This window comes from Equus przewalskii, chromosome 22, assembly GCF_037783145.1.
Source record: "Equus przewalskii isolate Varuska chromosome 22, EquPr2, whole genome shotgun sequence".
Classification (NCBI taxonomy): domain Eukaryota; kingdom Metazoa; phylum Chordata; class Mammalia; order Perissodactyla; family Equidae; genus Equus; species Equus przewalskii.
The window spans coordinates 27643802-27657797 of record NC_091852.1 but is presented as its reverse complement, the minus strand read 5'-3'; the positions used below and the strand labels follow the sequence as shown (position 1 = coordinate 27657797).

At 36.9% G+C, this 13996-nt stretch overlaps 1 protein-coding gene across 50 annotated transcripts in view; it reads left to right on the top strand.

Moving 5' to 3' along the window:
* The window catches only part of PTPRD (protein tyrosine phosphatase receptor type D), a 2079533-nt gene that overhangs the window by 1879280 nt on the left and 186257 nt on the right, over window positions 1–13996 (top strand). For 31 of the 50 annotated variants that reach the window (XM_070590650.1, XM_070590649.1, XM_070590648.1 and 28 more), the window contains 2 exons: window positions 10533–10721; window positions 12692–12709. In XM_070590650.1, the coding sequence (XP_070446751.1) occupies window positions 10533–10721; window positions 12692–12709 (207 nt within the window). Of the gene's footprint in view, window positions 1–10532; window positions 10729–12691; window positions 12710–13996 lie in introns of all 50 variants that reach the window. The other 19 variants (XM_070590645.1, XM_070590643.1, XM_070590639.1 and 16 more) reach the window with 2 other exon arrangements.

The following is a 13996-nucleotide window of genomic DNA, read 5'->3' as shown; positions in this document are numbered from 1 at the left end:
TTTCCTTGTACCAGTGCTGGATGGAATCAGTCATTTCTCCAAGGAGTTCTGTTTCCATTTACTAGAGAGTCATATTTAGAAACCAAGATCTGGATGCTAGGTATGGCCATTGCTATTGAATAGAGCTTCTCCTGGCCTCTCTCAATTCATACAGCTAGGGAAGGTGTGTTTGGTAAGTTTAAATAAGGAGTGTATGTGTGTGTGTGTGTGTGTGTGTGTGTGCCTGTACACTCATTTACAATTATATTCATTTCTATTCAATATGTATACTTTTAAAACCATGAGTTCATGCCAGTACCTCCAATTCCAATCTAACACCACACAGTTCATTCTAATTTTCTTATTTACATAACATTTGATGGCATAAAATTTTATTTATTTTTATTTACATTCACCACAATACAGGGAAGCAGCCAAGATGAATGTTTTCCTTTGCTTTATTTGATTTGAGCTCATTAGAATTCCTTACTTTTACAAAGCCAGCAAATAATGGAGGCAGGCGCCAAACCCAATTCCCTTTCCGTGTTTACTGTTTCTGTCTCTGTCTCTATTTCTACAAAAACAGGAATTAAATTTTTTAACTTCAGCTTTCATTGTGCACTTTTGCTTTTTTTCTTAAAAAATCTTAGTATGATTTAAATATAAATTTATATAATTATTTTAATATTCAAAATAGGGCAAAAGTTTGGGCAGTGTATTGGGTGAGTATCATTACACCTGCTTGTTAGTAAAGTCAAATTAGTAGAAAGCAGTGAGAATTGTGAAAGTGGATGGTTATTGGATTTTATCTTTTTTTTTTTTTTTGAGGAAGATTAGCCCTGAACTAACATCTGCCACAAATCCTCCTCTTTTTGCTAAGGAAGCCTGGCCCTGAGCTAACATCCGTGCCCATCTTCCTGTACTTTATATGTGGGACACTTGCCACAGCATGGTTTGAGGTGCTGTGCGTAGGTCCACCCCCGGGATCCAAACCAGTGAACCCACGCTGCCGAAAGAGAATGTGCGAACTTAACTGCTGCACTACCAGCCTGGCCCCTGGATTTTATCGTAGTGAGATTTGCATTCCTGAGAAGGGAATAAAGCATAGTCCTGATTCCTAAAAATTTACTTAAAGATCCAGGTGTTAATAGTATTGCTAGGTAGGAGAGTGTACTCCCTTCCCCCCTCCCTAAATGAACTTAGTGTTGGATCGCAGAGTGTGATCATTTGCTAAAGCCAAAGGCTAATAACAAAGGGGGTTAACTGACTTATCGCAATGTGAAATTGCAGCTACTGCACTCATCCAGCTGATGATTTAATCTAACTGGGTTTGTGTTCTGCTATGTAGACATTACACTGTGATATGTAGGATAGTTACATACATTGCTTCTAAACAAGGTTGCTTTATTCTGTGCCAAGAATGCCTTACAACCTCCTCAACATATAAAGAATATTTCAGAAGATGGAGCTTTGCTCTGGAATGCTCTGTGGGCAGCTGGTTAGTATGCTGAATTTTTAGTAGCTATTAATGAGGATCCTATCAGCTTATCAATGTCCAATTTTCTGTTCTTGCACGGCATAATTCTATGAGAAATCTTTGGAAACTCTTGTATCCAGTAACTGCCCTTAAAAGATACCAAAATCCGCTCTGAACTAAAAGCTTCTCTGATTGATATATACCCATATTAAGACAAGCCTACCATCTCTACTTAGTAACTTACAAAGAGGATCTTGGACTAAAAATTCATTCTATCCCGTTCATAATTACTTTTTGGGGGCCAGAACTTATATTTATTAAATATTCCATTTGGAATGTTATTTATTAACTGACAGCTTTCTCCCACTTTAGGTAATTTCTTTCTGACTTAGAGTAGCCTTTGACTTATAATTAGAAACCCCTTTATTTGTATAATTTTTTTCAATTCCATTCATATGCATATCATTTTGATAATGGCCCAGGAGCCCAACTTTGCTGGAAAACGTTAATTTCACTTTTTATTTCTTTTCTTTTTCTTTTTCTGTTTTCAGTCCCTCATTCAATTCACTTGCAGGAAGATTGATTTTGAATAATACGGTCATGATGTCAAAACAGTGCAAATTATACCCTGCTGCCATCTGGAATGGTGAAAATAAAAGCTTTATTTACACTGGTTTCTTTAAGAAAAGAATAATAAATGTTCCCCCCCCCCCCTTCAGAGACTGTATTCTGGAAAGAAATGGTTCTTGTTTGTAGCCTGATAGTGTGGTTTATTCTGAAAGATAATGACTTGAAAACTCATTTGCTATTCAACAAAGTAGCAAATACTCCAACCACTAAACCCTCAGCTTTCCCACTGTGGGACACTAATCTGTCTCCTCTCCCACACGAATCTATTTGAGGTAATCATGATAGGTCCCATGTTACAGAGGAGGCCCCTGTGTGGCCTAAGGTCATATAGTTGATAAGCTGAGTCTACTTATCTCTAGTTCTCTGGTCTGTGTACTGTCTGTTGGTGTCTGCTCAAAGCAGAAGTCCTGCCATTTTTAGCCCTGCCTAGATAATTAAATAGAAATTACATAAGGATTAAAGACATAGGCACAGTCCTGAATTTGAGCTCTCTAGGGAAATTATTTGATATTTATCGGCCTTTTCACAATCTTTCATTTCTTATCCACATTTTCCTGGCTAGTACATATGGCAGAATTCTGTTTCTACTTGGAACCAGTGCTCAACAAATGAGAAGCCAATTGATCAGTATCAAAAGGTGGCTTGTTTTTGTAGAGCAGAGTGTTTTAAAATTATTACATCCCATGGAAGTTTAGTCTCTAGGCCTTTGTGTTTAAAAAATAAAAGTAAAAGTTGACCAAGTATTAGTATTATTTTCATTTGCCTTCCATTATGGATTGACTTTGATTACGAGTTTTATCACTGTTCATGATGAATATTTATTCAAAGAACAGCAATTGGCATAGAGAAAACATGTTGGAGTAAAAATGCAACAAATATAGAGTTAAAAGATTCTTTTATTTTTGCTCTATGTATGACCTTGAATGAGTAACTTAATTTTGCTGAGTCTTTGTTTTGTGTCTGCAGAAAATGGCAATTATGATACCACCCTCGCCTGCCTCAAGAACCCTAATAAGGCTCAAATGGTTTCAGTGTTTTCAATCATTCACAACAAAGCTTTGCTGTCCCAAATACTTACAGCTATTTTTTAAGTTTGTTTTGTGGAAACAAATCATGTTACAGTATGGATTTGTTTTATCTGTGCTGTTGATTAATCAAAGAGCCTAAAATCTTGTTTAAAGGGAGAATTGAGGGCTTTTATGAGCTTTGAAGAGGTTACTTGGCACAGATACTGCCCTGTAAATCCACTTGCATGTCTAGATAATCCTTGTTTTTTGTGATTTGTGTACAATGTTTTTCCATTTACAATTTATTGCTGTGGCTCTTGTTATGTCAACCCATAGAGTCACATGCCTCTGTTCTTTTTAAATCTCTTGTGGGAGCTTGTGATAGAGTAAGTACATATATGCTAATATTTTACTAGAGGCCAGGCACTAGTGGTAGGCAGCAGTAGGCACATTTAATGCATTATCTCATTTGACCCTCCCATCTATGAGCTGGGTACTTTTATTACTCCCGAAGAATCCAATTATCCTGCAGATGCAAGTAAATAACAACAATATAGAAATTCTTTAGATTACTTCATACCCACTGCCTGGCCTGGTCCTGGCACAATGGAGGCCTTTAATAAATATCTGTAAAATGAATGATGCCATCTATTGACTATCTGGTAGATTTTTTAAACTAATAGTTCAAAAGCAGTTTTTCTTTTAATATTTTTGCAACTTTCATAAATATGACCATGCTTTCTTATCTGACCACATTAAGATCAGTATATTTAAATTTTCCAGGAGAATTTTTGCTTTTTCTTAGATACAAAAACTCACTGAATTTATGTTGCCTTGATTAGTACTGTTCCTCTCACGGATGAGGATGCCTTCAATATGATGGAAAGATCGAACACTTTTATTTAAGAAAATATTCTTCATATTATCCATCTAACATCTGACTTTCTTATGTTAATAAAAACTTCCCTTACACAGTCCTTTCATCCATCAAAAAAAAAAAAAATATATATCATTTGTGCTTCTGTAAGATTGCATCACGCATGCCTAGATCTTTAAGATATCCAGCCATGGAGAAATCTTTGCTCCCGTCAGTGAAAGAAGACCCAGAGTGTTTGCCTCAGCATACAACTGAATGATTCACTTTGGTTTTATCATTGTTTTGAACAGCAAGAATTCCATTATTCTAAAGATAGGATAATAGAGTATAACAATATTTTATTGTGTTCTTTTGAGTTTCATTGTGTATATATGTAATGTTTTGTTATGTGGTTGCAGTTTTGACCTGTAGAAGCTCACAACCAGTATAGGAGGGAAGCCCTCCTCTAAAATGAGAAAAGCAGGAACTGAGTTGTGTGTTTCTAGTGCAGCAACTGGACTAAAGTAGAGAAGGAACTAGGCCTAAATTACACTTCTCAACCAATGAGAATCGTTTGATAATTAAATAAAACTTATCATTGTAAAAATAAACAGTCATTCACGATTTTTGTGAGTCTATAAGTCTAATACTACTTAAGACACTGTAAAAGATAGTTTTTCCCTCTTAGACTTATATTCAAATTGAGGAGACCAAATGTATAGCCACAGAACAATTAAAGAATGATTAACTGTTTGAGTGGCAGTAAGTAAGCCCTGTAGGAATTCAGAGATGCCACATGAATGAGTGCTGAAAAGGTTGCCAAGATTTCCTAAACATGTCTAATTGCCAGTGTTTATTGAACACTGTGATGGTTAAACAGAAATAACATGTAGCCCCTGCCCTCCTTGAGCTTATGAGTTCAAGCTTGTGCATTGACTGCAATAAGGGGTTTATTGATAGCACCAGTTGGGAGCTTTTAAAGAGGAGCCACTATGAACTGTTTGGTCCTCAGAAAAGTGATTCAGGGGGATGGGTTCTCTGAGAAAAAAACCACTTATCTCTTCCTCCAGATTCTGATTTTGCGCTATTGCACTGCTATTCTCAGCGAAACTTCTATATCGTCAATAATACCTAAATGACCAGGTATACTTGCCAAATCTAATCCTGCTTTTAGAAAAGCGTACTGTTGATGTAATTAACATGATTTTTTTTCATAAACATATTTGCTATAAGTCTGAAAAATTGGGATGTGGCACCGTGGCAGAGTTCTTCGTTGAAAACATCTTTACATCATTTGGGATCAGAGTCCAAGCACCATCTTGATTGAATTCACTCAGAATCCCAGTAAGATTAGGTGAGAGGAACTGCTCAGGGCCACCTTGGAAGAAGGTTGTGGCCTAGCAGGCAATTTAGTTTAGTGGTTTCCTGTCAAATAAGAGATTCAGTGTTTGCGGAATTGGAGTGAAAGTAAAGGCATGATTAAAATTGTTTATGGATGGACAAAGAAAGTAGCTTAGCTGAGCAAATTATGCAAAAGCTCTTACTTGATCATTCACGGATATCTAAAGCATGACTCCCTACAAAACAATGTCAGACTATTTTCTCCATGCGTTCCTTTCAAGTCCTGAGTAGGTCAGGGGTTATTGACAGAAGTTCTATAGCAATGGGAAGTTTATTCTGGAGAAGGCTGATGTTCATTTTTCTCTTCCTTAATGGAAGTGTAAGTTTCACATCAGCATGTTTCATTAAGACACCAAACAGAATCAAAGAGTGTGCTGTGTTTCTAGGTCTGTTATAGCTGCCATTCCAAACAAAATATGTGTGACTTCTATGATTCACTAAGCACAAGGATGTAGTAATCTGCCCTTTAATGGCCTCTCAAAGTGACAGACCAAATGGCTTTGTGAAGGTCAAGTCTGATTTAAATTGTTGATGAATTAGTAGCTAATTCTGCATGATTGAATATTAATATGGAACAGTGATAAGTAAGGCACTTTAAAGCTTAATGAGCACATTAATGAATAGGACAAAATGTTTTTCTTTTCACCTCATGCAAAAGTTTAAAGCTACTGACATATTGACAATTTGTTAATTTTTGAAGCTGCTTTTTCCTGGAAAAGTATATGTGGTTAAGGTATAAAGCGTATTGATTTTTTCCCCCCAAGTTCCTGGTACCACATATTTGATGAGCTGTCAAAATTGATGTTATCAAATAGCCAAGGCAGTTTTCTATAAATCAGTAGTAAATGTAGAGGTTGAAAAAAAAGCAATTAGCATCTTCTAAACTACGCCCACTGAGATAAGCATTCCTATTAGAAATTTCATTATTTCTACAGTTCGTTTTATGTTGAATACTGAGTTTTATTGCCAAATACCTGACAGTCAAATTGGAAACAAGCCACAACTGTCAACGTGTAAGAGCTCTGGCTATTTGAATCTGTTACATTGTGATGTTTCTCATGAAAATTTAATGAAGAAAGTGCATTCAAAGAGGTTCTGTACAGAAGTGGGATAGATAGAATTTAATTACCCCTATTAAAAATAAGAAAGGAGTGCTCTTTACATTCTATGTCCGATTAGTATGCAAGAAAGATTATCTTTGTTGTGCACTTGTGTATATGAAAAGGGGGCTCTAGAGTGCTCTTTATGAGCCAAAAGGAAAAGAAAGGTCATGCAAATGTATTCACCGGCTTTCGGTAGGGCACAAGTCAATTTTGTCATTTCTCCCCAAGGTAAGGACTTCATTTCTTATAAATGGTTATTAATTCTAGATTTCTTTGGTAAGAGTTTTCAGTAAGTGACTCAACAATCTTAAGTCTTTGACACTTACCCCTGATGGGTGCTGAATATTGGCTTGGTTCTTCAGAGAGATGAACTTGTAGAAAAGTAATGAGTAGTACCGCAATGTTAATGCATTCTACTGTAACTAGTAGTTAAATGCCCAGGGGGAGATAGACTGCCCAGGGAAATACAGAAAAGAATCCCAAGGGGATTTTTTTTATTAACCTGTGTTAGTTTCTTTTAATATGGAAATTAATAACAACAAACTTTAAGAGCTGTTTTAGAAACTCATTTCTAGGTGACTAAAGCAGTATAGTTGACTTTGGAGCACTTGAAGTAAATTATTTTTATCCTTTGAAGCATTTTATGTCAATAGCTGCCAAGTGAGATGTTTAATAATATAATCTGTGTGGTACAATGGCTATTGATCTTTCTGCTTTTTTTTTTTTCCTAAATAAGATTGGAACTACACTATAGATGTAAATACATTGACAAAACCTTTAAAGCCATAAAGCACAACTGGATAAAATTCAAGTGGAATAGATTATTAAAATTAGCATAGCGTGATTTGCAAAATACTCTTTTATCTGATCTGTAATTTTTATCATTCCCTTGGAGCCCTGAAAAATCATCTTGAAATTTCCTTATCATCCACTGTCTCTTCTGACACTTGTCCACTGTAGACCTCTGCTCGGCTGACAATGTGTAAGCATTCAAATAAACAGAATGCATTACTACTTCTTCAAAAGAGTCATGTCTTCCAACTTAAGTAAAATGAAATTAACAATTTTTTGTAATTTTTTTAGTCTTCAGCCTTAATCAGCTGATGGGACAGGAAAATATTTTCTAGTGAATCCAGGTGTCAAACTCACCTTGCCTCAAGAACTTCTTTTGGTCTTTCATAAGTCTCTCAATGGAAGAGCCAGAGTCCACACTTTTTCCCTACTAGCCCCTCAATTTTCTTTTACAAAAACCTGGACTTGTTGTTTAGGGCACTTTCCCTTTCTTGGGAGCTGTATTCTTTGGTAGTATTTTGACGTTCTTTGACTATTCACATTCGAAATCTCTCTCTCTCTCTAGTCCTTAATTATTCCTGTGATCAACTCTCTACCAGAAGTAGTTTCCTATTTGGTGTAGTAGAAAACCTTCTTTTTAATCATTAGGATATATTCATACTTAGGCTTGGGGATCACTGGAGGTTCTCTTAAAATCTGTCAATCCGAACTAGCTTGATAGCAAGATATTTGGATAGAAATGAGACATGAAGGAACTCATGGATAAACTGACGATAATTGAAAAGCACAAGACAGTGGGGGCCAGCCCAGTGGCGTAGCACTTAAGTTCATGTACTCTGCTTCGGTGGCCCAAGGTTAGCTGGTTTGGATCCCAGGTACGGACCTACACAATGCTTACCAGGCCATGCTGTGGCAAGTGTCTCACATATAAAAGACAGAGGAAGATGGGCATGGATGTTAGCTCAGGCCAATCTTCCTCAGCAAAAAGAGGAGGATTGGTGGCAGGGGTTAGCTCAGGGCTAATCTTTCTCAAACAAAAACAAAAACAAAAAGTCTAAGACAGTGGATTTAGATATTCACTACCATGGTAGATCTGAGGAGGAAAAGATTAATATAATTGAGAGAGTTTGCAAAAGCTTTACAGAGAAGGTGATTTTGGCTGCATGCTTTCTAAAGACATAGAGTAGTCAATGGACAGTGGATTTGTCTGGGGAATGGTGAGAATTTCATTGTGGGCAGAAGAAAAGTTTCCTATAGGGAAGTCATTCATGAGAGGCTGAGAAAAATGGGGCCTGACTTAAAAGGACTTTGCTAACCAGATTTAGGAGATTGAGTTTACCCCATAAACTATAGAGGCGAGACAGTGGAGAACACGTAGATTGGACTGACAGCACAGTGGAGGCATCACAATGGAGCCTTTTCTCTAGAAATTATACCTCACTTAGACTTCAGCAAGACTGACAGGGATCATAACAGAAATCGTAGGAGACATCCAAGGAGAAGCTAGGTGATCTGTCTGATGATTTCTAATGTTTGGCTCACTAGTGTTTGTGATTTTGAGTTATTTTGGAATTGGTGGCTGATGAAACTTCTTCAGAGGTCATGAGAGTGTTGATTAAATTAGCACAGGCACAGCTGGAAGTTAAAATGATTTGGTCTTCAAACAAACAACTAAGTTCTAATTTGGATAATTATCACCCATATAACATTCCTTCAGTGTTTGAATAGAATATACCTTTTTAATGCTGACTGGAAGAGCTAGCAATGTGGGTTATCAATGTGGGTCATGCTTGGGGATTTAAGAGGACTTCAGTTTCTCAAGAACTAGGCTCTGGGACAATTTTGATGTGGGAAAGGGAGAAGTGAACTTTGGATGAGTTGAAGATTCAAAATTTAGAAATTCCATCTTTGAAATGACTGGAAGTGGTGCAGACCGTTGGAATGGGAGAAAATACTTTCTTAACCTAAGGAATATATGCTTTTGTGGGGTTTTTTTGAGTTGTTTTTATTCTTCTTTTGTAAGGGAAACACAGACAATTTTCTGATTAGTTGAAACTTCCTAGAAAAAAATTCATTCAGGGTGAACCTTACGCTTGTGTGAGAAGATATAGAATTTTGCTTAAAAGTTACAAGAAAAACGTATCAGGGTTGAATACAGACAGCTTAGTCCAGCTAATCAGCTTACTCCCAATGTACTCTCCAAGCTAGCCCTGCTAGATCCCATGGTTTTCCCTCAGTGACAGGTTTCCTGCCTCAATGACTGTACTTGTGATGTTCCCATCTTTTGGGCCAAAACTAGTTCCAAAAGGCCCATTTCAGAGCTTCCTCTTGATGCTCACTGACCTCAGGCACATGTTCTATAATTACTTCTCCCTCTGTGCTCCCAGAGAACTTGGCTCATCCCTTCCTCATGGTCTTTACCACACAACTGAGCTCTTTTGTGTTACTGAACCAGGTTCGTTTTGCCCCTTGCATGAGAAGCCAATCATTGAAACGATGAGTTTGCAGTAGAGAAAGTGTTCATAAAGCAGCCAAGCAAGGAGATGGGAGAATAAATCTTAAATCCACTTCCCCAAAAATGGGGACTAGGGATATTTATGAGGTAGAGGATCAGGTAGCCTGAAATGTGGGGATAAAGCGGAGGTGAGGACAAGTGAGGTAATTGATGATCTCTGCCACCGTAGTCAAGCTTCATGGCTCTTCAAAGGACACACGTTCCCAAAATGGTGGCGTTAACATGAGCTGAGGGTGGAGTTTTTGGCTCCTTGATGTCAGGAGCTCACCTGTTGGTACCTGCTCAGGCCTAGTTGGTACATTGGTGGTCTCAACCGGTCTGAACCGGAAAGGAGCTAATTCAGTTCATAAAAAACAACTCAAGCATCATTTACCATGGTGACCCAAGCATCAGGGTTTTTATCTATGAGGAACCTAGTGGGAGTCAGATATATTTTGCCTAACCAGCACAGCTAACAATGGGTGGGTTAACACATAAAAGCTACGATTAATAACTGACTAAAAAAACTTTAGTCACTAGCTGCCTAATCATTAATGGCTAATTGTCCACTGGTTTCATTTGTTCGGCTATTGTCCTCTTACTTAGACTTTACGCTCTTCTGGCCAAGAACAACATTGTGATTGTACCCTAATCTAATAGTGCAGTGCAGCCCAATTTGTGTTATTTTCTCAACAAATGCTGAATAAGGTAATGGGAAAGATTAACTGGAAATATCTCTTGAATCTTGGGCGTCTGACTTAACATAATGTTCGTATCACCTTTTGTCTTGCAGAGGATCAAATTCCCAGGGGCTTCCCTACCATTGACATGGGCCCACAGTTGAAGGTGGTGGAGCGTACACGCACTGCCACCATGCTTTGTGCAGCCAGTGGGAATCCGGATCCAGAAATCACTTGGTTTAAAGATTTCTTACCCGTCGACACAAGCAACAACAATGGCCGTATTAAGCAGTTACGATCAGGTAGGGTCTTGTCACTGTTTCCACTAACTCCTAGAGAATTTTTTTTAGCTTCTCTCTTTATTTTTATTTTTATTTTATTTATTTTTAACTTTTAGGTATTGATTTTTCTCCCTCTTCTCTTTCTCTGTTATTTAATGTGTTGTCCATGTTTGTGATGTCATAGCCTGTTTCAGAGTCTGTCTTTCTCCTTCTCTCTGTGTGTTTTGCAGCTTCTGTTTAATCCACATTGCTCACTGCTGTGACTGTATTTTTGATAATTTTTTAATTTACTGCTTTTCCGCAGTATTTGATGGATCCATTTTCTCCTCTTTCTTTCTTCTTTCTCTGTTTTCTTTTGAAACAAATTTATTTCAACATTGGACTTCATTCAGATCTTGCAAAGGAGTTCCAATGGTTATATCCATTAAAAACCAAAATGTTCATGTGAAACACTAAAATGTAAAATGATTCAATTTTATTAAAGTTTGTTTTCTGTGTCTTTTCTACATTTGAACTCATCACAGTACCAAAGTTTAGTAAGTTTGGTCACGTCTGCTTTCTTTTTACTAATACATAAAACACAGAAATGTTATCTCATGAGTAACCGATGTATTTTTTATGAAGTCCTTTACAAGGTACCAGTGAAAGGAGGGGATTTTTATTAATGTCATTGTTATATTATGAGTGAGCATTTTCTACACGTTAGCCACAGTAGTGTGCGCCCACACTAAAGATTTTTGAACCCTCCAGTGACTGGATCTACAGAAGTCTGCTCTTGGTGTAGACTCCAGCCTTTGCTTCTCTCTCTCTCTCTCTTTCTCTCCCACCCTCCCCGTTGCCTTTTTCTCCCTCTCCCATCCTCACCCCAAGTTTATTCCTTTGCTCTCTTTAGATTAAAAATAGAGATAATTCTAAACTTCTTACGTTTTAGAGCCTGTCCCTAGGTAATTTCACAGGGACGTATACTAATAAGCTGTTTACTTTGACATTGGTAGTAATATTGATATAGAATTCTAAGTTGTTTAACTGCCTGTCTTCCCAGAATTCTCAGCTTTTGACCTGTCCTGTGATGTTAAAGCGTCTTGTTAACTGCCTCTTTTGCTTGTTGTCAGCAGAATTGTGTAGATTAGCATTATGTTATTGTAAATAAAGAATTAATTATTCACATGTAACATAGATGATTTAGTATATAAAGCTTTAACTCTGAAAAATTTGTACCAAATTATAAGGAATATAATAATATTTTTATGCTGTCTTTCTTCTCTCCGTATTTAAATCTCCAGAATCTATTGGTAAGTGCTTAGTTCTGAAGCGCACTTCACCCCCACTAATTTCCATATTCAGAATATTATTATTATTATTATTATTAATAAAATGCATGGCATGCATTTTACTAACTGTCAGTGTAGACACCAGATCTCCTTAGTGGCGCGCACACGCACACATTCACAGAACTGTTATTGTAAGAACACTGTATAGAAAAATAAAATAGTACACAAGTGATATCACATGAATGTAGCTTAGTAAGTAGCATAAGCTATCCAATCAACAGTGTTTGTTTCTAGTTAGTCATTAGTGTTTTCTATAACAGTATATATATATATGCATATCTATATATATACTTAAATAGATTAGCCAGTATTTTCCTAAACTATGTCTTTAAAAAATATTGTTTAGTTTTTTTAAGAATATGAGGCATATAAGATATAACCCTATATGACCCCAGACCTGAGAACTCAGTTGCTTCTCTGAGAAAGGCAATGCTGCCTATTGTGGTCTTTGCCCTCTGTGGTATAATGCAACTTGCTTTTACGATCTAATAATTCTATCTAATATATTCCTGTTTTACCAGTAGTGTAAATCAAGTTTCTTTTACGACCTTATTTAATTCTGTAAATCTAATTTAATTCTTCTCCCCAGCCCTAGCCTCCTTCTTCTCGTACTAATGCTTCTTCTTTCTAATCTTATTTGCATTCATATTATCCACCCAGGTGGTACACCAATAAGAGGTAAGAGTGCTGAACTAACGTTCACAGAATGATCTTACTCATTCTCTCTGTCCTTTCATCACTCTCATCTTTGTCCTGTTCTCAAAAGCATTCCGATAATGTCCATCATCTTTATTTTTTCCCTTTGTACTGTTTGGTTATGATCGGTGACTCTCATGTTGTGAACTTTCCTTTCCTTTTTCTTTTTCTCCTTGTTTTGTTCATTTCTTTCTTTCTGAAAATGATTCTTTCAGTTGTGATATGCTTCAAAGAAAGCATATCCGGGTCTTTAGACCACAGACCAGTCACAGCGTACCATCTGTCCCTCTTTTTTTCCTTTTCTTCTTCTTCCTTTTTCCTTTTTTTCTTTTTTTTCTTCTTTTTTTCCTTTTTTTTTTGTCCAACCGGAGAAAAAAAAAAGATCATTTTTTTCTTCCTTAGCTGTTCTTGTTCTGGACCAAAGCCAAGATGGTCTGGAGAACAGTGGCAGACATGCAGAAGACAGCCTGGAACGTCTCCTTTTTGTCTTTATCTTTCAAAAGGTTTTTGCTTTTGCTCTTCAGTTCTTTTTTCTCTTTAAAGTCTTAAAAGTCAAAGAATGACTCCCCTTTCTACCCGATCCCACTCGCCTACGACCTGACAGCAATGCTTTTTTCCCCCACTTCTTTTTTTCTTGGATTACTCGCCTCTGGATTTTTGGATCTTCTGTCCTGGCTATGGAAACAAAAGGTGCTCAGTATTCTTGGTGGTATGTGATATTGCTGGTTTTTCATACTTTGCCTCAGTGTTCGTTTCTTTTATAATTCTTGTTTTGTATTTTTCTGGGGGTCTTGTGACACCACACTGCTAATCCCACTGGTGGATTTTGATGGGTGTCTTAGGGGATCCGAATCAAGGTCCTCAAGCAGTGGTTGGTTGGCTCTTACTCGCTGGCATAGGCCGTTCTTTTTAACTTTTTTAAAACCTTCTAATTCAACTACTCTTTGTTTTTCAGCAAATGTAATAAATGATTGTAAGTCGTGGCATACTGTCTTTCTTTTCTTAAAAATCTGCATGTCTTAAAGGGAGTTTTATTTCTTTAAGTAATATTTTCATAATATCTAATGACTAATTTTATTTTTTTTGCTTTGTGCAGCCTTTTTGTACTCGCTGCGTATTTTTGGCTTTCTTCAGCAGAAGACTTTCTTGAAAACCCGTCCTGGTTTTTTTGAGCGTGCCTATCTTTTGCGCCACTTTTGATACCAAAATGAAACAAAACAAAACCAAACCAAAAATTAATCTTTTGTTTTATTTAAAAGCCATACTTCC